We start from the raw sequence: 25149 nt of genomic DNA on the forward strand, positions 1-25149 counted from the left end.
CTCTCTCTCTGAACTTATATGTGCTTCCTACGACTCATCTGCAGTGGTTTAATGATAAACGTCATTTCCGCTACTCCAAAATTAAGCGCATCAATTTAGGCCAAGTTTCTGCATCTCATAGTGGTGTAGCCTCACATTACAGCAGTCTTCAATAATCAGCGAGTGTCCAGCAGATTATACCTATTTCCTTATGCCGAAGTTCCGTAGCTGAAGCACGTTGTCAGTGTTGGGCCAAGTGAGACGTTACACGTGTATCAGCATACGCTCCGGTACCACACCACATAGGCAGTGCAGCACGATTTTCCGCTGAGTGTCGTATTTAATGTCGCATACTAAGGCTCGGCCTTCACCAGGCTCTCAGCTGGTGGGCGTCTACGACCGCACAGTAGGGGGCAGAGTCCTGGCGGGTGAAGACGTCCAGACCTGGGGGCGACGGCGGCGGCGGCTGGTCGAACTGCAGAGCGCCGGGGGTGGAGGCCGTGGGGTAGCCGTGGCACAGGAATGACTCCTCCTCGGCTTTCACGACGGCGGTGGCAGCCAGAGGCAGGTGGTAGGCTGGCGGGGGCGGTTGCGGGGGCGGCGGGCTGGCGCACGGCTTGCCGTCGCGCACCAACACCGGCACCGCTATGCGCCGCGGCTGCTGCTGCTGCTGATGTTGCTGCTGCTGCTGATGATGTTGCTGCTGCTGGCACGGTGGTGCGTGTTGCCGCGAAGACGGCGTCAGGTTCTATCAACAGGAAACGTGTACAGCTCAGACAAAGGTTTGGGTAACCAATCGCTATTTCGATCACACTTAATTACGTATGGACCAAGCAAGCACAAGATAGAAAACATGGGTTTAACGTCGCATACATCTCGAGCTCATTAAATACTTACCAACGTTTGGGGCAATGTGCAACTTTGTCTTTTTACCTTCGTTAACTAAAAAATATCCCAACCCAAAAAGGAGTTGTGTAAGATAAACAAAAGTGGCAAGGGGTGTATCTAGATTTGAAAGATGATGTCTGTTCAAAGTTCACGCCAGCCACATAAGAGGTGGCGCAGTGATTACACAATGGACTTACATTCGGGAAGACAACAGTTCAGATTTACATCCGGCCGTCCAGAGTTAGGTTTCCTTTGATTTCCCTAAGTCGCTAGTCGGCCGCTGTGGTCGAGCGTTTCTAGGCGCTTCAGTCCGGAACCACGCTGCTGCTACGGTCGCAGGTTCGAATCCTGCCTCGGTCATGGATGTGTGTGATGTTCTTAGGTTCGTCAGGTTTAAGTAGTTCTAAGTCCCATAGTGCTCAGAGCCATTTGAACCATTTTGGGGTTTTCCTGTCTAGGGGAATAATGACCTCAGATGTTAGGTCCCATAGCGCTTAGAGCCATTTGAAATATTTTTTTAACCTAAATCGCTTCAGGCCGTGTCCTTTCAAAGGGCACGGCCGATTTCCTTTCCCATCCTTGTCCAAAAATGTCCAAATGACTCTGAGCACTATGGGACTTAACGTCTGAGGTCATCAGTCCCCTAGAACTTAGAACTACTTAAACCTAACTAACCTAAGGACATCACACACATCCATGCCCGAGGCAGGATTCGAACCTGCGACCGTAGCCCATCCTTGTCACTCTGTGCTTTGTCTCTAATGACCTCTATGTCGTCGGGACGTTAAACCCAGTCTTTCTTCCTTTCGAGAGTGGCGCTAGTAGCAACACTATGAGAACGCGAATCTAGTTTCCTTTAAATACCCACTGTTACGGTCTTGAGAGTTAATTACCTTTGAGATTGGACGTAGTGAGTTTATGTTAGGCAAGAATGCCTTTAAGGCGACAAACACGCCATTATTCTCACCTCACTGAGTTCGAATGAGGTCATGTAATAAGGCTACGAGAAGCTGGATGTTTCTAATGCGATACATTATTGTAGGAAGACTTGGCTAGAATGCAGCGACTGTACATGATTCCTGGCAGCCGTGGTCACGAGAATGTAGGGTCACAAGAAGACTGGGCTTAAGACGGCCTCGTGGCGCTACCGAGAGGGAGGATAATTCTGTTCGGCGTATGGCTCTGGCGCATCGTACGGCATCTGCAGTAGCAGTCTGAGCAGCAGTTGACTCCACAGTGACACAACGAACTGTTAGAAATCGGTTACTTCAAGGACAGATCTCGAAGGTAACTATCTTGTAGCATGCATTCCACTGTGATATCAAGAGAGACCTCATTGAAGGACAGTGTGGAGGTACATTGTGTTTTCTGATGAAAGTACGCTCTGCTTCGATGCCAGTGATGACCGTGGCGCTGCAACCTACATGTCCGTTGCTACACACACTGCAGCTACACCTGGAGTTACGGTCTGGGGTGCGATTTCGGGTGACAATAGGCGCACTCTCGTCGTCACCCAACTCACGCTGAATGCAAATTTGTACGCCAATTTGGCGAGTCGATCTGTTGCGCTGCCATTCATGAACATCATTCCAGGGATTTTTTCCAAAAGCATAACGTTCGCCCACATACCGCTGTTGTAACCCAACATGCTCTACAGAGTGTCGACATGTTGTCATGGACTGCTCGATCACCATACCTGTCTCCAGTCTAGAGCACATGGGACTCATCATCAACTCCAGCGTCATCCACAGACAGCATTAACCGTCCCTGTATTGACCGACCCAAGTGCAACAAGCATAGAACTCTATTGCACAAACTAATATCCGGTACCTCTACAGCACAATACACGCACGATTGCATGCTTGCAGTCAACATTCTGGGGCTACACCGGTTATTAATGTACCAGCATTTCACAATTCCAATGGATTAACTCGCGCTTACATTAACCTATGATCTTGCAATGATAATCTCTTAAATACAGGGTGAGTCACCTAACGTTACCGCTGGATATATTTCGTAAACCACATCAAATACTGACGAACCGATTCCACAGACCGAATATGAGGAAGTATGTTTTTTAACACAAACCTACGTTTTTTTTAAATGGAACCACGTTAGTTTTGTTAGCACATCTGAACATGTAAACAAATACGTAATCAGTGCCGTTTGTTGCACTGTAAAATGTTAATTACATCCGGAGATATTGTAACCTAAATTTGACGCTTGAAACCTCCGACGTTCAGTTGCGTGTTGTAACAAACACGGGCTACGGTCGGCGAGCAGCATCTGCAGGGACATGTTTACGATCACGACCGTGTTTACGAGTGTGGCTGTAGTGCACTGTTGTGGTTTGGTCTAGCTGTCGCAGTGTCCGCATGTAGCGCTTGCTGCTATTGTTATTCTGCATTCGTATCCGCACGCAGACCAACTGTACTACACCGTGTTACCAGACGTCTGTGATAGTGTAGTGTTGTAGGAACTGTGACCATGGTGTATTCGAACTCTGAAAAGGCGGAGATGATACTCATCATCTATGGCGAAATGCAGCTGAAGCCTGCAGGGTGTATGCAGAACGGTACCCGGACAGAGAGCATCCAACGTGCCGCACATTGCAAAACATCTACCGCCAACATTATGCAACAGGTATGGTCGTAGCACGGAAACGGGTCCGTAACAGGCCCGTCACAGGAGAAGTGGGTGCAGTTGGTGTGTTAGCTGCTGTTGCCATGAACCCACACATGAGTACACGGGACATTGCGAGAGCCGGTGGACTGAGTCAAAGTAGTGTCATGCGCATACTGCATCGTCACCGCTTTCACCCGTTTCATGTGTCGCTACATCAGCTATTACATGGTGATGACTTTAATCATCGAGTGCAATTCTGTCAATGGGCATTAACAGAGAATGCGTTGCAGTTCTGCCTGTTTACCGATGAAGCGGGTTTCACAAACCACGGGCAGTGAATCTACGGAACATGCATTACTGGTCCGTGGACAATCCTCGCTGGCTCAGACAGGTAGAGCGACAGCGACCGTGGACTGTAAATGTATGGTGCGGAATGATTGGCGACCACCTCATTGGTCCTCACTTCATTGCAGGGGCCCAAACAGCTGCAACATACATCGCGTTTCTACAGAATGATCTGCCAACGTTGCTCGAAAATGCCCCACTGGAAATGCGTCGACGTATGTGGTATCAGCATGATGGTGCACCTGCACATTCCGCAATTAACACTAGGCTGACCCTTGACAGGATGTACGACGAGCGTTTCATATGACGTGGAGGACGCATAAATTGGCCAGCCCGTTCTCCTGATCTTACACCTCTGGACTTCTTTCTGTGGGGTACGTTAAAGGAGAATGTGTACCGTGATGTGCCTACAACCCCAGAGGATATGAAACAACGTATTGTGGTAGCCTGCGGCGACATTACACCAGATGTACTGCGGCGTGTACGACATTCATTACGCCAGAGATTGCAATTGTGTGCAGCAAATGATGGCCACCACATTGAACATCTATTGGCCTGACATGTCGGGACACGCTCTATTCCACTCCGTAACTGAAAACGGAAACCACGTGTGTACGTGTACCTCACCCCTCATGGTAATGTACATGTGCGTCAGTGAAAAAGACCAATAAAAAGGTGTTAGCATGTGGACGTAATGTGCTGTTCCAGTCTCTTCTGTACCTAAGGTCCATCACCGTTCCCTTTGGATCCCTACGTAACTCGGTGCTCTCCGATACACACGATCGAACAGCGGAGGAGTGGTACTCAAGCGTCAACTTTAGGTTACAATATCTCCGGATGTAATTAACATTTTACAGTGCAAGAAACGGCACTGATTACGTATTTGTTTATATGTTCAGATGTGCTAACAAAACTAACGGGGTTCTATTTAAAAAAACGTAGGTTTTTGTTAAAAAACATACTTCCGTGCATTTCTTTATGCAAAATTGTTGAGGCTTTCGTGGCCACTTGTTGACAAACTGCCTATTGGCTTCTGTCTCGGGTTCTTCGGCCGACGTTCATCTAATGATTTTTCTGACGTTTCGCCAGCACGAGTGGCTGGCATTGTCAAAGCTTCACCCTCCATTGCCGGTGGTGAACTGGAGCCGAGCTCGCGGGCGCAGGCTATAAGTACCTGGCGCGCCAACGTCCGAGGGCTTCTCCGCGGTCATTTCCGGTGCGGTTCTCCTCTTGCTACCTGCGACGGTCTTTCGCTGCAGTACGGGAAGCCAGGATCCGTTGACCTTAAGGCTTTCCTCTTTCTTGTTCAAACTGTTCGCGTGTTTTTGTATTTCTACAGCTTCTCTGAACAAGCGCGTGTGATAGTGCTTCTCTACAGCCAGAACTTCCGTGTCGGCGAATTTAATTACATGGTCGGTCTCATTCAGTGCGTGCTCTGCCACGGCCGATTTCTCCACCTGCCCCAACCTGCAATGTCGCTTATGCTCTTTGATCCTGGTGTTAATGGATCGTCCAGTCATTCCGACATAAACTTTTCCGCATGTGCATGGTATGCGGTATATTCCCGACATTGCAAGTGGGTCTCTTTTCTCCTTCGCCGATCTAAGACACTCTTTGATCTTCCTTGTCGGTTTGAAAATCGTCTTTACGCCATGTTTGCGCAATATACGGCCGATTCTGTCCGTCACTCTGGGAATGTATGGCAGAAAGGCCGTACCCGACAATTCTTTTTCCGGTTCCTTACTTCGCCGAGGGTTGGGCCCTGTTACACTTCTAATATAATTTGTGGAGTAACCATTGCTCCTCAGGACAGTTTCCAGGTGTTGCATTTCTCGTTTGAGGTGTTGCGGCTCACATATTCGTCCTGCTCTCGTTACGAGCGTACTAATCATGCCTCTTTTCTGGCTCGGGTGGTGGTTTGACAGTTTGTGCAGGTATCGGTCCGTGTGAGTCGGTTTTCGATACACGCTGTGTCCCAGATCTTCGCCGTCCCTTGTGACCAGAACATCTAGAAATGGCAGTTTCTTGTCCTTTTCTACTTCCATGGTAAATGTTATGTTGGCATGGAGGCTGTTCAAGTGTCTTAGGAAGTCACTGAGCTGTTCTTCACCATGGCTCCACACCACGAAAGTATCATCGACGTACCTGTACCACACCTTAGGTTTGCAAGTCGCCGAGTCCAGTGCCTGTGCTTCGAATTGTTCCATGAAGAAGTTGGCCACCACTGGACTGAGAGGACTACCCATGGCGACGCCTTCCAGCTGTTCGTAGAAATCGCCGTTCCACGTGAAATAGCTCGTGGTGAGACATGCATGGAAGAGCTTTCTGATGTCTAGCGGAAAAATGGAACCGATGTGCTCCAGAGCGTCACTGAGTGGCACTTTCGTAAATAACGAAACAACATCAAAGCTGACCAGGATGTCGTTTGGTGCAAGTTTCAGTTTCTTTAGCTTCTCAATGAAATGTCCTGAGTCCTTAATGTATGTGTCGGTCTTCCCCACGTGTGGCTGGAGCAGAGAGGCCAAGTGTTTTGCCAGTTTATATGTCGGTGATCCAGGAGCGCTAACGATCGGTCTCAGTGGAACGTTGTTCTTATGGATCTTGGGTAATCCATACAGCCGAGGTGGTAGGGCTTCTGTGTCGCGCAGGTTTCTCTGTATGTCCGCCGGCAGAGAAGACGCCTTGATTAATCGATTCGTATTCCGTGTGATACGTTGTCACACGGAATACGAATCGATTAATCAAGGCGTCTTCTCTGCCGGCGGACATACAGAGAAACCTGCGCGACACAGAAGCCCTACCACCTCGGCTGTATGGATTACCCAAGATCCATAAGAACAACGTTCCACTGAGACCGATCGTTAGCGCTCCTGGATCACCGACATATAAACTGGCAAAACACTTGGCCTCTCTGCTCCAGCCACACGTGGGGAAGACCGACACATACATTAAGGACTCAGGACATTTCATTGAGAAGCTAAAGAAACTGAAACTTGCACCAAACGACATCCTGGTCAGCTTTGATGTTGTTTCGTTATTTACGAAAGTGCCACTCAGTGACGCTCTGGAGCACATCGGTTCCATTTTTCCGCTAGACATCAGAAAGCTCTTCCAAGCATGTCTCACCACGAGCTATTTCACGTGGAACGGCGATTTCTACGAACAGCTGGAAGGCGTCGCCATGGGTAGTCCTCTCAGTCCAGTGGTGGCCAACTTCTTCATGGAACAATTCGAAGCACAGGCACTGGACTCGGCGACTTGCAAACCTAAGGTGTGGTACAGGTACGTCGATGATACTTTCGTGGTGTGGAGCCATGGTGAAGAACAGCTCAGTGACTTCCTAAGACACTTGAACAGCCTCCATGCCAACATAACATTTACCATGGAAGTAGAAAAGGACAAGAAACTGCCATTTCTAGATGTTCTGGTCACAAGGGACGGCGAAGATCTGGGACACAGCGTGTATCGAAAACCGACTCACACGGACCGATACCTGCACAAACTGTCAAACCACCACCCGAGCCAGAAAAGAGGCATGATTAGTACGCTCGTAACGAGAGCAGGACGAATATGTGAGCCGCAACACCTCAAACGAGAAATGCAACACCTGGAAACTGTCCTGAGGAGCAATGGTTACTCCACAAATTATATTAGAAGTGTAACAGGGCCCAACCCTCGGCGAAGTAAGGAACCGGAAAAAGAATTGTCGGGTACGGCCTTTCTGCCATACATTCCCAGAGTGACGGACAGAATCGGCCGTATATTGCGCAAACATGGCGTAAAGACGATTTTCAAACCGACAAGGAAGATCAAAGAGTGTCTTAGATCGGCGAAGGAGAAAAGAGACCCACTTGCAATGTCGGGAATATACCGCATACCATGCACATGCGGAAAAGTTTATGTCGGAATGACTGGACGATCCATTAACACCAGGATCAAAGAGCATAAGCGACATTGCAGGTTGGGGCAGGTGGAGAAATCGGCCGTGGCAGAGCACGCACTGAATGAGACCGACCATGTAATTAAATTCGCCGACACGGAAGTTCTGGCTGTAGAGAAGCACTATCACACGCGCTTGTTCAGAGAAGCTGTAGAAATACAAAAACACGCGAACAGTTTGAACAAGAAAGAGGAAAGCCTTAAGGTCAACGGATCCTGGCTTCCCGTACTGCAGCGAAAGACCGTCGCAGGTAGCAAGAGGAGAACCGCACCGGAAATGACCGCGGAGAAGCCCTCGGACGTTGGCGCGCCAGGTACATATAGCCTGCGCCCGCGAGCTCGGCTCCAGTTCACCACCGGCAATGGAGGGTGAAGCTTTGACAATGCCAGCCACTCGTGCTGGCGAAACGTCAGAAAAATCATTAGATGAACGTCGGCCGAAGAACCCGAGACAGAAGCCAATAGGCAGTTTGTCATTTCTTTATGGTTTGTATTAACCAATTACACTAGCCCCTCTCCTCACGTTCGGTCTGTGGAATCGATTCGTCAGTATTTGATGTGGTTTACGAAATATATCCAGCGGTAATGTTAGGTGATTCACCCTGCATGTTACCCAGCAAATGTATACCCGAAATTTCATTACCCTACATTAATTATTTTATATGTTGCGATTTTTTTCCGTCAGTGTGCACCTGCAACGTTAGGTGCACTGTCCAACATAGTTTTTTTACTCATTTTGCCCTGTGCTGCCCTCACTATTTCGTTTCTAAAACTGTGCATTCGTCTTCTAGTGTATTCTTTTCGCCTGTTTCATTCAGTTGTTCTCTAGTCTGTCTCTAAAACCCTTTGGTTCATTCCACATATCTAGGTTGGTTGGTTTGTTGTTTAAAGGGTCTAAACTACTTATACAGGTTCCATCTCTTTATTTTCTATATTTTTGCAAATTATTCAGTTTTAATCTACAGTTGATGACCGGTAAATTATGGTCAGATTCCAATAATAAAGTACAGCCGCAGTGAGACACATAATGTAAGTAGCAGCGACAGCTGCAGAGAATGAGAATGAAATATCAGAATAATTTTATTTACATGAGATGTGTTTTTTTTCTACGACTAAATTAATGTTTATGTTTTTGTTACAGTTACCAGGTCCAATAGTACGTGACATTAGATACAACGCCGAGACAGTTGAACCTGTATCCAAAACGAGCTAAAGAGCAATCAAATTCATCTTATCGTCAGAAATTTACGTGACTGGAACATCTCCTCGTACTTTTGGTACATGGTATGTTTTCAAGTCTGGCAACAGCGATCACGTAAGAGTACCAGACCTGGAGTGCTGAGACGTGATGTGTCTCATGTTCGTAACAGAAATATTGAAAATACTCATCAACAAGTGCCCAGAACAAAGTGCCTTGCGAAATTCTGTAGCAAAAATTTCGTACTCCCTCTTTGCCCTTTACCAGAAGTACTTTTCCTGATTTCCATTAATGTCCAGAACACCTCCTTGGGCCTGAATGAATCAGGATGCCCAGCTGGTGCACTTTTTTTACATCATACCAAATAACGTTTGGGAGAAAAGCTGAGAGAAAATGTGTTGACTAACAGGTGAGTAAGACATAGAAGTTACGTTTTACCGGCCTTTTTAATAATTACACAGACCTCATTTTATGAGATCGATAAAATTATAAGACAAGACCATTCTTATTATATCACCCCTGTACACCCTATGCGTAATTTTACTGTCCCCTCTCACTTACATCCCAAGTAAAACATGAGGAGTATTCAACACGAAAATTTCCTCCGAGAAAAGTAAAGCAATGTCCTCTGTCCCCACGACCCATGAAGTTCAAAGACTGTAGTTAGCAGTTTCATATATCTTGAATGCAAAATAACGTGGCTATTAAAATAAAGAAGTCGAAAAAAATTGCTAAATTCAGTTTCTCTTGTGAAATAATTATTACGAAGTAGAAGGGACCAGGCACTGAAGCGGTTGTTATAGAAACTGTAGAAGACGTCACCTGTCCCCACACTCACATTCTGTTGCGTGACTAACAAGATACGTGCTGTGATTGTTGTTGTTATTGTCAGTTTGTAGACTATTTAGATGTACCAGTCCACAATATTCTGTTCATCTCTACATAACTACTGTACTTGAACCTATCTTCTGTAGTCCACCTTCGGTTTCTCTCTACAATGTTTACTCTCTCCACTTCCCCCACAAACAAATTATCTACACCTGGAGCCCACAGGATGTGTCTCTTTAACTTATTCATCTTTGAGTGAAATTGTGCTCTAAACTACTTTGTCGCCAGTCATAATCCATACTGCTTCGTTAGTTACTCGATTTACCATTCTACCGATCAAAATTCTTCAGTAGAAGAAACAGTTTTCTTATAAGAGTGAATGATTATAGGAGAGCAGGTACAATTAAAACTGAAACAATCCGAGAATAACTACAAACATATAGCCTCGAATAAATGTATATAAATAAAATTGTAAAGGTTCATTTGTTCAAATTCTTGAAATTTTGACACTATGTTGAATTCTGATATTGGCGTGATTTTAGGTACCTAATTCTGTAATACGAGGGGCGTTCAGAAAGTAAGCTCCGATCGGTCGCGAAATGGAAACGACTACGAAAATCCGATAAAGCTTTGCACAGATGTGTTGGGTAGTGTCTCTAGTATAACCCCAGTTAGCATCACGTCGCTCTTCTCATTTCTGAGCTCGCAGTGAGTGCGTAAAGATGTCTAGAAAATAGTGTCTGCCGCCAAGTACGAGGGCCTGGTGAGAAATTTCGCCTGAAGCTATGCAGCTAACATTACATAACTGTCGTGCTGTTTCTTCTTCAAGACAATTCTCAGCCGCATTCTGCAGGGGCAATGAAGATGCTCCTGCATCGTTTTCAAATGGAAATGTGAGATTACCCACAATACAGTCCGCAATTGTCTCCCCCTGAGTTTCATCTCTGGTCACATGAACCGCTGTCTTTGAAGACAACATTTTGACACAGACAACGAGGTGTAGGCCAGCGTGGAGAATTGGCGGAAAGCACTGGCGGCTGCCTTCTATGATGAGGCTATTGAAAAGTTGGTACAACGTTATGACAAAAGTCTAAGTCAGAACGGCGACTACATAGAGAAGTAGCTGAAAGGTGTAGCTAATTGTTACAAGTAAAACATTTCTGATGTTCACTGTGGTTTCAATTTGGCAATCAATCGGAGCTTACGTTCTGAACAGGCCTCGTATATGATGTATAATGTATGTATATATAACTTTATGACATTTTTATAGCAGCGTTTCCCTATTATTAAATTTACATAAATTTATGTGTTACATATATTTACAAAATATGTAGATAAAAACACGTGCGTATACCAATGGAAAGTAGTGGAAAAATTTCAAAACAGATGATCAAAAACTTTCGCGGATTTGCGATTAGGAACGCCTACATTTTCTATATAAGTACAAACAAGAAGTTAGTTTCTTCAAAATCTAAAGTCTCTGGAGGTTATTTAATTGCTTTGAAACTTAGACACAAAGTGCGTTCGAAAACCCAAACGTTTTTATATGCCTACTGGAACGGCATCTGGTATATATGTAATACATATATGCAGCAGAAGGAGAAAGGTTATAAAAATGTTAACGTTGGTTTGTTCAAAATCGTTGATCTCCGAAAGTTCTTGAGCGATTTCTTAGAAATGTTGACACAACTTTGAATCCCAATATGGGTGTATTTTTAGTATGCAATTCTTTAATATATGTATATTTTTAATACATACAACACATATATAATATATAAAGGAAAACACTGTTACCAAAAATCTCAAATGTACCTATCCAATTTACTATAAACTTTTCCACGTTTCTATAATAAACGTTTAGACGCATATGGAATACAAACTTTTTAGTGTATAAAACACATATAAAATATACGAGAGAGGAAATTTGTTAGGAAACGAGAGAGTTGTATTTATGACATATTGGTTTACGATTAGAACAATAGAACAGAATGAGAATTCGTAACAACACTAATTAACGCTGAAGGTCACAGTGAGAGCGGAAGAGGAGACGAACAGAGGGATGGAAGGAAATTAACATAGAAAACGGGATGAATGAGATGGACAGACAGAGGGGGAGAAGGTGGTGGACAGAGAGAGGGGGAAGGAGGAGAAGACGGACAAAGAAAAGAGGAGGGGAGATAGAATAGAAAGGGGAGAAAAGGAGATTAGGACGTACATCTAATTTCCATACATATTAGAAACCTGTGTATTCCCTGTTTTTCGTTTTCTCTTTAAGCAGACGGAGCCACCGAAAAGCGTGGCCGGATACAGCTAGTGATACACAAAAATTCTTTCCTCTCGAATGATCATCTTGAAAGAACGGACAATGAAATCTTATCCGTTATAACAAAAATTCAGGATTATTGAGGGAGAAGGAGAGTCCACAGACAACATAACAGATGGGTACTGTAACAACGTATGTGGCCTAAAACGTGAAGAAAATCGAGAGATTGTTGTACGTTAGGTGCAAGGGCATTATGTTTGGTGATATGGAGATTTATTTTTGGCGGACTACAGAACCTTCCAAAGAACAGACTATAGAAAATTTTCTCTGTGAGGCAGTTACGAATTAATTATGCCACGTAATGTGAATTTTTCCTTCAAGGCACCTGGTAGTCTAGAACCTCACTTAAGATACGTGCAACAGTCTACGTTTCCATCTATTCACATAATCATGGAAAAAGGTAAACGAGCTGCCTGAAACTCAGATAAGGAAAAAAATGCCATTTTCGGGCGACTGGTACAAGAAGCGACAGTAGTGATTCCCTTCACAGTAAATTGCTATCTCATGTTTTGTAACTTGAATAAGTCGTTACATAGTGCACTTACTTCAATAAAATTATGTTCGCATTTATTCTGTTTCTGCCGGTGTGTAAGCGATTTCTGATCTGTAAATAGAAAGTTTCTCATTCACGTCGTATTCTCAGCTTTCTGTCTCCTGAGATTATTTTCGTTTCCGTTGTACGATGCAGTCTTATTTAACTATTGTGATGTTAATACCAGGGTTGCGCGAAAGTAATGCACTGCATTTTTTCCTTCGACAATTATTTATTGAACATAATGAGAATTACACACACGAAAGAATGGTGTTTTATTTACAGACCCTATGTTTCCACTGAATCTCCATCCCGTTCTATGGCCTTCCTCCATCTCGAAACAAGGGCGTGTCTGCCCCGTCGGTACCAGTCCTTGTCCCGGTGGCGGAGCCGGTGCTTCACTGTGTGAATCGCTTCCCCACTGTCTTCAAAATGTCTTCCACGAATGGCGTCCTTCAATGGTCCTGACAAGTGGAAGGCCGAGGGGATCGGTCAGGGCTGTGGGGTGTTTGGGGTAGCACTGTCCAACCCTGTTTTGGTATGTGTTCCGCAGTCCTCAGACTTGTATGGGGACGAGCGTTATTGTGTTGCAGCAAAACATCTTTTGGGTTGCTGTGGCGCTGAAGTCGCCTGAAGCGCGTCTTGAGGTTTGTTAATGTCTTCACAGATGCTTCTGAATTAATGGTACCCCCTCTTGGCATCACATCAATGAGAATCAGACCTTCAGAGTCCCAGAACACGGTGATCATGACCTTACCGGCGGAAGCAGTTGCTTTGAATTTTTTCTGCTGTGGGGTAGTGGGAACGGTGCCATTCCATCAACTGTCGTTTTGTTTCGGGCTCAAAATGGTGATCCCAGGTCTCATCAAATGTCACAATCCGGAACAAGAAGACCTCCTCCTGAGCTTCACAACGTTGCAACAAATCAAGACAAATGTGTTTTCTGTACGATTTGTGATCCACCGTTAGACACGGGGGCACCCATCTTGCACACACTTTTGAATATCCAAGAGTGCGGATAACAGCATCCACACTTCCTTTGCTGATTGGCAGATGTAGCGCCAACTGCTGAGTCGTAATGCGTCTGTCCTCGCGAATGACCACATCAGCTCGCTATATGTCAGGTGTGACCGCCGTGGATGGTCTCCACGACCGCTGCAAATCGTGGAGCTCCACCGAACCGCCTTCTGAAGATCTCACCCTCCGTACCCAGCGACTAACTGTACTTCTGTCGCCATCACGTGCTCCATAGACTTTGCACAAGCGTTAGTGAATATTCCTCACAGTTTCTTTCTCTGCAGTGATAAATTCAATGACAGAACATTTCTTGTAACGGACATATTCTAAAGACGCCATTTTGAAACTGTCCTGCAGCTGCGCTATCTGTCGGAAGCGACGGAAACTTGGCGTGCTCACTCAGGAGACTTCAGATAATACATACGTACCGCTTCACATTCGTAGCATTGTTTCCAGCTGAGAAAAAATTGCGGTGCGTTACTCTCTGGGCAATCCTCGAGGTTGTCGAAAATGACTTTGACAAACCTGTCATATTGCTGTAGAATGAATGGAGACAACTATTCAAATTCGGACAACTTTCCATGAATATTTTTGTATTAATGGAAATATTTTGTGCAACTGCGACTGTTTGTTTTTCCTTAGTGTTTGGTATTTGATACCGTCGTCCTGCAGAGCTAGTTGCTGTTTCTTTGTTGCATCTTCTACTCTTCTTAATAATATTATGTTCACTGTCGTTTTAGTTTATATTACTTTCACATGTATTTCATGTATACCTCACATATAAACCAACCGCTCTTTTTAATTGTTACGTTACATACGTAAAATACTATTTTACGTGTATTTTACATCAATCGCAAATATGCTTTATTTTTTATGTTATTTTATAACGCGTGTTCCTTGGACTTACAGGAAGAAATTAGCTGTTGGTATTTTTGTTTGTAGTTTTTTGCTTCTATCTGATTTGGTCATTCATTCGTGAGTTTTTTTATTAGACCTACTTCTCTATAGTATAAACATTTATTCTCTAAATATATTCTGTATATTATTCAGTTCCTTCTATTTTAAGGTAAGATAAGCTAATGTGCGTTTGAACAATGGCAGATCGTGGACGAACTGTAAATTGCTATCTAATGACTTATAATTGTGCACTTCTTTAAGAAAAGAAAATCCTAATATATTGCAGTTTTCCATCACTGTCACTCGTTTCTCGTGCCGTTTGTTGCTTTATTAGCAGGTAGTCCTCAAGTACAAAAACAACTATCATGATACGCTAACAAGTTTTCAACATGCATTTTATATACGTGTAATGCGGCGAAACGTGTAATAGAATTATAAACTAGACGTGACTGCTATGGGCAGTTTCCTGTGATTTTCACAGGATGTTATGTAAATGTGGTCGATGTTAATATAGCGAACTGGTTAATACTGTATTTCATTGTGCCGAGTTCTGTGTCGTTATTTCGAATTACGGCCGCGCGGGGTAGCCGCGCAGTCTCGGCGCCTTATCACGGTTCGCGCGGCTCTCTCCCCACCGGATGTTCGAGACCTCCCTCGGGCATGGGTGTGTGTGTTGTCCTTAGCGTAAGTTAGTTGAAGTTAGATTAAGTAGTGTGTAAGCCTAGGGACCGATGACCTAAGCAGTTGGGTCCCATGCGAACTTACCACAAATCGAATTACTGTCAACTGAGGAAGAAATTACAGCTCCTGATTTATGATTTTACTCTAATTCAGCTGTTCCAATGAGTTAAAAAAAATTCCCTGTGAGGTGCGAGACAGCCGTTCCAGTCGAAATTAAGTCCTGACAATGTGGTTGCACGTTATGAGAAGGTTCATAGAAACGTTTATAACACCAACCAGCTAGGTTTACTTTCTTTAATCTTTACTTTTTTAGTAATATAATTCTTGAAAACATTGATTAAGATTTAACAGGCAATTTCAGCCCGAGATTGGGATTGAGATTTTCCTGGACGGAAGCGCAGCGTTTATGCACTTTTGGGACATCTGAGCTAGCCAGCCCAATAAGGACGAGACGCAGTTTTTTACTATATGCTCCAGCGCTTTGCGCAATTCCACCAACAGACAGACGGTATACCTTCACTGTGACGGCAGCGGCTGCAGCGGCGGCAGCAGCGGCTGCGGCGGCGGCTGCGGTGGCGCCCTCCAGGAGCCGCTGCCTCTTGTTCTTGTAGCGGCGGTTCTGGAACCAGATCTTCACCTGCGTCGACGTCAGCTTGAGGTGCGACGCCAGGTGCTCGCGCTCCTGGGCCGACAGGTAACGCTGCTGCTTGAAGCGTCGCTCCAGCTCGTGCACCTGCGCCTGTAACGCAGCACACACACAGTCACGTACTTTCCTTTTGCGATGACTCCGAAAGTATGACAGGATTCTCCTACTGAGTTCTTAAAGTTAACGCATTGATGCCCAGTCCTTGTCGCTCCACAGTACAGTTTGTGCTTACCAACTAGAACATCATTGCCATATCGCAACCACGGCAATGATTAAAAAAAAAAATTAAAATAAGACCCTCGAAGCATTTATCCGAATGGCACGGAAATCGGTGTGTGTGATATACATGCACAGAGAAACAAATAATTACAACTGCAGGTGGATGATTTGTTCAAGAAAAACAGTTTCACAGAACTGAGCTAGTCAATATGCGTCGGTCCACCTCCGGCCCTTATCCAAGCAGTTTCTTTGCTTGGCATTGATTGTTCCACATCACCCAGGGAAGGCGTAGCACCAACATCGTGAGCAGCAGAATCGATATCAGCTAACGTCAATTTCCGTCGCTGTGTAAATGAGGACTTCAATACAAATACCTGACTCATGCAATTAGATCTGAGGTTGCTACTTTCATTGGAAAGAATGCAAGTCACACTTGCTCACTATCCGTTATCTGAATGCTATAGTCACAGAACCGAGGATAGGAAGGAATGTTAACATATCGTTACCATCTCTACTAAACGGATTCCGCTATAATATAGCAATCGGTGTTGAATGGACCAGAGTTCGCTTCGTATATCCTTGACATCAACAAAAGGGAGCAAAATCTCCTTAAATGAACTGTCGTCAACTTCCAGTGGGAGAATGAACACTAGGACGTTGAAGCAATCTAGTTCCGCGTTAGCGAGAGGCAGCATAGTAGGGAATTTGTGAACCATGACGCAAAAGCAGCCTACCTGTTTGTAGTGGATCCAAAAACGTAACGAAAAAGACATTGTTATCAGAGTCGAAATAGGCAGTATGAATCTCATCGGATGTTACATTAACGGTATCGACGAGCCGGTCATGAACCTCCAAAGATCCGAACTGCACGGGAAGCGTCGATTTCTCGAAACTAAAGGTGACTGTACCTTTTCTTGGAACACACTTGGAACCCGTGGCGGACGTTATGACACGATACGCCGCTACCGACGGACACGAACAACATCTATCGTTACATACCAAACGACGACGTGACACGCACGAAGACACGAACAAGGCTGAGGAAAAGCAGTTCAAGCGAGCGACGCTGCAGTGAGGCGATTAAGTAACAACCATCCCGCTCGGTGCCACTAGACCGCCACACCAGATCCGAATTAGCTCGCACTTTCTGAGTTCTTCAGGCACTTCTGCTCTTGCGAGTTATGGCGGCTGTTCACCAGTTGGCAATGGCATGATCATCACAACCTATCTTTAATTCGTCATAACGCAGACAATTTGTACGAAAGACATACAAGACGACAATTTCTAAAGTATATGGAAAAAACCTAAATTAGTTAGAAACTATGGCGTGCAAACACTTTATTCAACATGTAAATATCGCGACAGGTATTGCGATTTAGGTTACGGTATGTTAGATATGCCTGCCATGGTTCGAGATCATGTGGTGCAGACGAACAGCGAAATTATGCGTGACCCACTGAAGTTTCGAAACATCGATCCTGTCGATGACTTCCTGAATAGCTCTTTTCAGCTCAGCAATGGTTTTGGGGTTATTGCTGTACACTTTGTCTTTAATATAGCCCCACAAAAGGAGTCGCGTGTGCTCATATTCGGACAATATGGGGGCCAATCGAGGCCCATGCCAATACCGTCTGGGTACCCCAGAGTTAGAATGCGGTCCCCAAGTGCTCCTCCAGGACATCAGACACTCCGCTGCTTCCGATGGGGTCGAGTTCCGTCTTGTATGAACCACACCTTGTCGAAATCAGAATCACTTTGGATACTGAGGATGAAGTCACCTCCAGAAATCTTCATGTACCGTTCGGTAGTCACCATACCATCAAGGAATATCGCACCGATTATTCCGCGACTGGTCATTGCACACTACACCTTCGGACATGTATGCATTTCGTAAAGAACCGGTACTGCTGCTACTACAACCGTTATAAATTACGTGAAACGTATTCGCGGTAGCGAATATGTAGAACCATCGGTTGTGTAATGGAATGACGACAGTGAAAATTTGTGCCGGTCTGGGACTCGAAACCGGATGTCCCGCTTTATGCGAGCGATAGATGAGTCTCCGCATCTACAATCCCTGCCCTGATCCACATGAATTTCATTTACTTCTTATAAGGTAATATTTATGTGAATTAAAGTTTCCTTATGTATACTATCAATATGACTTACGCATGTGGCCGGTCATCCGTGTATTATGCTCAGAGAATACCAGGAGGTTTTTCTATGATGTACAACTACGATAGTAAGCAATATTCAATAATATTATCATTCGAAAGATATTTAGTAGGAAGTTATAGCAAACTATAGCTCTCCATCAGTTATGAACAGAAAAAATCTAATCTTTAATTGCATTTGAGACTTGCTACATTGTGTATATTTGGCTGTGTTGTTTACTGCTGTTATATTTTGGACGCCAACTACCATACATTTTTTAAAGCAAGTCTCATGTTTATGATAGAAAATATGTAAATGCTAAATTCTCAGAATGTCAATTGTTGAGCAAAATGTAACACATATGTTAAAAACAGTTCGCATTTACAAATGTATTTTCAAATGTTATTGCCTATTCCTGATATTATTGTCACTTATGTCGTTCAATTTTAAATAATTTCATGAAATAGCAACCATACAGAAACATGATTTTTGCAATACGGCCAGCCGGTTGCAACAAGAATAGCCTTTAACCTGGTTTCGACACCGACTATGGTCGTCTTCATCAGGCACTAAGAATAGATGGTTACTACACCGAACAGATTGATGAAGAGAGTGTGGTCACATGTAGTTTCATAGGAAATTAAGAGCGTAAAAGTACAGGCATTTGAAGTGGAATAAAGTTGGCAGTTGTGAGTTAAATTATAGCTACGTTGCTATACACCGCAAAGGTGCGTAAGAGGAAACAGGCACTGGGCGTGGCAACAGACTAAGAGGCTCACTGGCTGAAGCTGCCACAACTCGGAAGCGAAAGATGTCTCGCCACCTATTAGCAATCGAAGATATCAACTGCTTAAATTACAAAAAAAATTTTAATAGGGTAACAGCTTCCATCTCACAAGTTAAAAGTCAGTATTATGAAAACTGAAATTTATACAGGCCAAAGCTATAGAAATTATTGTATGCATCTTGTATGAAAACGATTACAATGTCATAAATGAAAATGAGCCAGGAAGACGATATTTTAGAGACTTTTCTGAGGAAAACGAGGAGTAAATTTTAAGCATTTCTAAGTGAGGGCTTTATACCAACGAAGAAATTTTCATTACGTAGCTGTAACTGTTCACTCAGAATGAAACCTTCATTAAGAGATGGGAGTTTGAAAATTTCTAATTCTTCAACGATATTAACCCTGACGCCTTTTTCCCTCTGCGTGCAGGATACTGATTTGTGTTGAAGACACCCACAGTCGGTGTCGAAATCAGGATAAAGTAAAATCTTGCAGGAACCGGTTGAGTATATTATAAAAGCCACTGACGTCGTTTGTTATTTACGGGATTCATTTTGGCACGGTAAATTTATTCGTTGAAAGAAATTTTAATACAATGATATAATCTGTATCTACTAGGCATTGTCTAGGCAAGCAGTATGATGTTTTTTCACATGACGTTTCATAACCGTTGATATACAGGTGCCCGGTTTGCAGGTGAGAAGTCTGTTACCCAAGCTACATCTAATTTGTACCATGACTGACGTCGCATGACTTGTTAAGATTGGGAGAAGGAGAAGGAGGATGTTGTTGGTCTGGATTTGTGAAATACGCCACTCGTGGTCAGTCAGAAGTACATCATAGTACTCTCAGTAAATGGTATCCTTTTTAAATTTAAATTTTCTATAGCCCACTTCCTATTTTTTTCTCCTTCACTAAAACGTTTACTTAATAGACGCTGTCGTTCCACAAAATTCTCTCCATCTTTGCAACATGCAAACGTCTCGTACTCTGTCCGGGGTCAGCTCGGCTGTATCGTTTCGGGAGTAGGCTGTGCTCTTCAGGCTGAAGTAGGCGTCTGTTTGCTCCCTCTCAGGCGTCACGCCTCCACTTGGCGGCGTCTTCCGGTGGACACTTGGGGCGCTGACCCACCACAATGTCCCATCACAACAGTCGCTTTAAAACCCAATGCAGGCCTCGATGAACTTAAACCTGTGCAAAGGCACCAAAAACAATTACAGACTGTTTGTAATGTAGTTAATTGTCTCTAATTTATCAAGTCGTGGGATATAGAGGACCAGTCCTCTAGATTACGAAAGGGTCAAACGTTATTCTTCTTCAGTAACCTTCTGACTTACTTCCTGTGTTGTATCAATTCGCTATTTAAGTAGTTTCTTCGTATCTCCAGCAATGTTTCCGTTTAACTGATGTTTGTTAAATTAATTATGAGGTACTATGAATTAAACTGTCGCTGAGCAGATACAACTGGGTCGGGATGCTTGAACCATGATGTTATGTGGACAGAAATAAGCAGATTTTCTACTGTTCAGCCCATGTGCGTAACTCTGACGTCATTATCCTACAGGCCTTTGCTGGATAAGATGTGCACAATCGACAGGAAGCTTTTTGCAAACATATTTAATCCAGACAACAATCATACAGAAGGAAACAGAAGCGGTAAAACAGTATCGCTTATAACAATGCGCCATGTCTAAAATAATGTGTGCTGTTGAAATAGATGAATGCTAGTTATCAATCATTCAGCTACCGGTTGCATAGGATCCATCAGAGTGGTCAACAGAAAAGTTACCGAAACCTGTTATAAATTTGAGCAACTGTTTACATTTAAAAAATAACAGGGGAATGGAGTTATGCGAATCAGTCTTTAAAAAAAATGGTTCAAATGGCTCTGAGCACTATGGGACTTAACTTCTGAGGTCATCAGTCCCCTATAACTTAGAACTACTTAAACCTAACTAACCTAAGGACATCACACACATCCATGCCCGAGGCAGGATTTGAACCACCGACCGTAGCGGCCGCGCGGTTCCACACTGTAGCGCCTAGAACCGCTCAGCTACTCCGGCCGGCGAATCAGTCTTCGTTGGGCTTTCTAAATCAGAATAAAGCATGTATTATTTCTTCTTTATTAAAGTATTCATGTTACTTCATTATACACAATAATGCCATTGCCTCTATTACAATTTTTTTTAGGAAAAATTTTCGACATCGGCTGGGAACGTGAAGCTAATAAAAGAAATACTCCTAAGGAATTTGAATAGAAGGGAATTTTCCACTACGATACCAACAAAATATCTTCATACAAATTCCTTCCGTCGTCCACATTCCTGAACCAGGAATCCCATTTTATTACCACAGAACCAGAACCAAACCGAGGCCCTGCGACACCTTCAAGTCCTTCAAGAAATTCGGAATGTCAGAGCACAGCAACGTCATCTTCATCATTTTCTTCTGTTTTGCGAACCCCAGCGAAAACTTTCGGTACCTTTAGTGCAAAGGGCGATAACAATTCAGCTTGCCATCTGGCTTCATAAGTTCATTTCAGTGTTACGGGAGTGAGGAGACAATTGTATTTAGAAAACACCCGAGGAGAGAAGGTCTAACTTTGCAGAAAAGTCCTAGATATCCCAGAGAAACTTTCAAATCCTGAAGAGGATCCATCTTCATGATCACCTGAAGCTGAGGCCAAAGAAGAAAACTTACCATGTAGTTTCTGCAACACCAGATATAACAAAAATTGTTCAAATGGCTCTGAGCACTATGGGACTTAACTTCTGAGGTCATCAGTCCCCTAGAACTTACAACTGCTTAAACCTAACTAACATAAAGACATCACACACGTCTATGCACGAGGCAGGACTCAAGCCTGCGACCGTAGCGGTCGTGCGGTTCCAGACTGTAGCACCTAGAACCGCTCGGCCACAACGGCCGGCCAGATATTACACCCCGGATCTGTGAAGAAAGGGGAATGTATCAGGTATGGTAAGTGCAAGGTGAGGTTTCAAAATAGTGGTGTGGAGGTTGCTGGTTGTAAATAACTCAGCTGTGGGAAATACATGTGACTACTACTGAAAAAGTTAAAAAACATAATCTTCCAAATTGTGTGCAGTTGTATTACTGTTTACAATGGTCCACGGAGCCACGTTTAAGATTCAAATAGCATCAAAAAATTTTAATTTTTCCGTACTTTCAACATTTCAAATTTTGCTAATTACAAAGGGCAGGAATAGATCTTCAAGCAATGTACATTTGTTGTTGTTGTTGTCTTCAGTCCTAAGACTGATTTGATGCAGTTCTCCATGCTACTCTATCCTGTGCAAGCTTCTTCATCTCCCAGTACCTACTGCAAACTACATTCTTCTGAATCTGCTTAGTGTACTCACCTTTTGGTCTCCCTCTACGATTTTTAGCCTCTACGCTGCCCTCTAATACTAAATTGGTAATCCCTTGATGCCTCAGAACATGTCCTACCAACCGATCCCTTCTTCTAGTCAAGTTATGCCACAAATTTCTCTTCTCCCCGATTCTAGTCAATACCTCCTCATTAGTTATGTGATCTACCCATCTAATCTTCAGCATTCTTCTGTAGCTCCACATTTCGAAAGCTTCTATTCTCTTCTTGTACAAACTATTTGTCGTCCATGTTTCACTTTCATTCATGGCTACACTCCATACAAATACTTTCACAAACGACTTCCTGACACTTAAATCTATATTAGATGTTAACAAATTTCTCTTGTTCAGAAGCGCTTTCCTTGCCATTGCAGTCTACATTTTATACCCTCTCTACTTCGACCATCATCAGCTATTTTGTTCCCCAAATAGCAAAACTCCTTTACTACTTTAAGCATACAAAACTTATAGCTATGATCTGCTCACCGTTATAATTTAACATGCGTGATAAAATGTTTACTACTCCTTTTGGACCCAGAAAGTTGAAATGATTCATTTAGCCCCATCTTACCCTATCTAACACACTGGAGTACACAATATATTATTTTTTGTGTTGTCTGTTTCATTATCAGATTCCAAACACATCACGTGTATTCGAAACTGGACTAACTGGTTCAGCCCATTCAACATGATGTTCGGTCTCATACGATAGTAGATGCTGTTTGTCTAATCCCAATTTCCTTACTGTTTTTTGAGAATCATTCAGAAACAACGTTTGTACATCTGCCGTAAATTGCTGTGTTAAACATGTATCACCTATTTATTTGTTAACATTTACATAAGGTGCCAGAAAATCGACTTAGATGGTGTGATAACAAGTGAAAAAAACAGAAGGTATTATAAGCAGTGTTCCACTATCAACTGCATGTTATTCCTACCTATTCATCAACATTTACGGTCTGAAAATCAGTAAAATTTCTGTGATAAAATGCAGTACTAAGTATACTAAATACACTTACACTGGGTGTCACTCCAAAGAATCGACTGGCGAATTTTCTCTTGTGTTTCGAAACATATTTGCAATTTCGTTTTTGCAATGTATCACACGAAACAAATACTACTCATCAGGTCTCTCATTCGAGGCCCAGTGTCGACGGAAAGCGTCGGTTTGTTTCCAGTTACGAACAAAATTACTTTTGAAGCGAAATTTTACGTGCTCATTCGATAGAGCGCTCCAGAATTGGTCTGGTGCGATATTCGTTTTATTGGTATGTATTACCAGGGACAGTAAATCATGAAGAATAAACAGCACTGCCTTGGCCTGCGCTGACTGCTGTCGCGAAACATGCAGCGCTATCGAAACTGTGGAAGTTCCGCCTGCTGGCTGCTTCTAACATCTGTAGAAGCACTTTTTTTCCAGATATTCGAAGTCTTTCAGTGTCCCACAGTAAAGACTTTTTAACATTTCAGTTAAACTTTGTCAACAGTCAATAAAGCCAATGGCCATTCGAAGCGTCTTCTGTTCTTTCGGCAGACGTCTCCTACTAGCTCTACCGCGTATGTATGCCGAACTCTTGTTCACTATACAAGTCTGTGGGGTACACAGGTATTTTGAGCAGTGTTTTCGTATATCAACTGGTATTTACCTAAAATGCAGTCAATCAATCGTAGCCTCCTGCTACCTGATTTTTTTTTTGTACTAAGCTAAAACATTAACGCTTTTATGTCTTGCAGGTTTCAATTCTTTAGCAGGTAATTGCCAGCTCTATTACAAGCCTAATGTCTTTATCCAACGACACACTTCTGCAGTTTATATCAGATAAAACTTCCTCATAGCAAGAGTAGTGACAGGCCTATTGTGACGAGTCAGTTGCTCGGCTACCATTGACCAGACGTTTTCAATTGGTGAGAGATCTGGAGAATGTGCTGGCCAGGGCAGCAGGCGAACATTTTCTGTATCCAGAAAGGCCGATACAGGACCTGCAACATGTGTTCGTGCATTATCCTACTGAAGTGTAGGGTTTCGCAGGGATCGAATGAAGGGTTCGTAACACATCTTAAATGTAACGTCCACTGTTCAAAGTGCCGTCATTGCGAACAACAGGTGACCGAGACGTGTAACCAATGGCACCCCATATCATCACGCCGGGTGATACGCCAGTGTGGCGATGAAGAATACACGCTTCCAATGTGCGTTCACCGCGATGTCGTCAAACACGGATGCGACCCTCATGATGCTGTAAACAGAACCTGGATTCATCCCAAAAAATGACGTTTTGCCATTTCGTCGTTGAGTACACCATCGCAGGCGCTCCTGTCTGTGATGCAGCGTCAAGGGTAACCGCAGCCATGGTCTCCGAGCTGACAGTCCATGCTGTTGCAAACGCCGTCGAACTGTTCGTGCAGATGGTTGTTGTCTTGCAAACGTCCCCATCTGTTGACTCAGGGATCGAGACGTTGCTACACGATCCGTTACAGCCATACGGATAAGGTGCCTGTCATCTCGACTGCTAGTGATACGAGGCCGTTGGGATTCAACACGGCGTTCCGTATTACCCTCCTGAACCCACCGATTCCATATTCTGCTAACAGTTATTGGATCTCGACCAACGCGAGCAGCAATGTCGCGATACGATAAACAGCAATAGGCTAAAATCCGAGTTTGATAAAAGTCGGAAACGTGATGGTACGCATTTCT

The 25149-nt window shown here is 43.7% G+C and overlaps 1 protein-coding gene across 1 annotated transcript in view; it reads right to left on the bottom strand.

Annotated features, from left to right (window-relative positions):
* Positions 1-346: 346 nt before the first annotated feature.
* The window catches only part of LOC126252237 (homeobox protein Nkx-2.5-like), a 108564-nt gene continuing 83761 nt past the window's right edge, over positions 347-25149 (bottom strand). Inside the window, exons 5-7 of the mRNA XM_049953110.1 lie at positions 15809-15991; positions 601-646; positions 347-516 (exon numbers count right to left, since the gene is read on the bottom strand). Of these exons, the coding sequence (XP_049809067.1) occupies positions 347-516; positions 601-646; positions 15809-15991 (399 nt within the window). The remainder of the gene's footprint in view (positions 517-600; positions 647-15808; positions 15992-25149) is intronic.

This window comes from Schistocerca nitens, chromosome 4 (assembly GCF_023898315.1).
Source record: "Schistocerca nitens isolate TAMUIC-IGC-003100 chromosome 4, iqSchNite1.1, whole genome shotgun sequence".
Lineage (NCBI taxonomy): Eukaryota > Metazoa > Arthropoda > Insecta > Orthoptera > Acrididae > Schistocerca > Schistocerca nitens.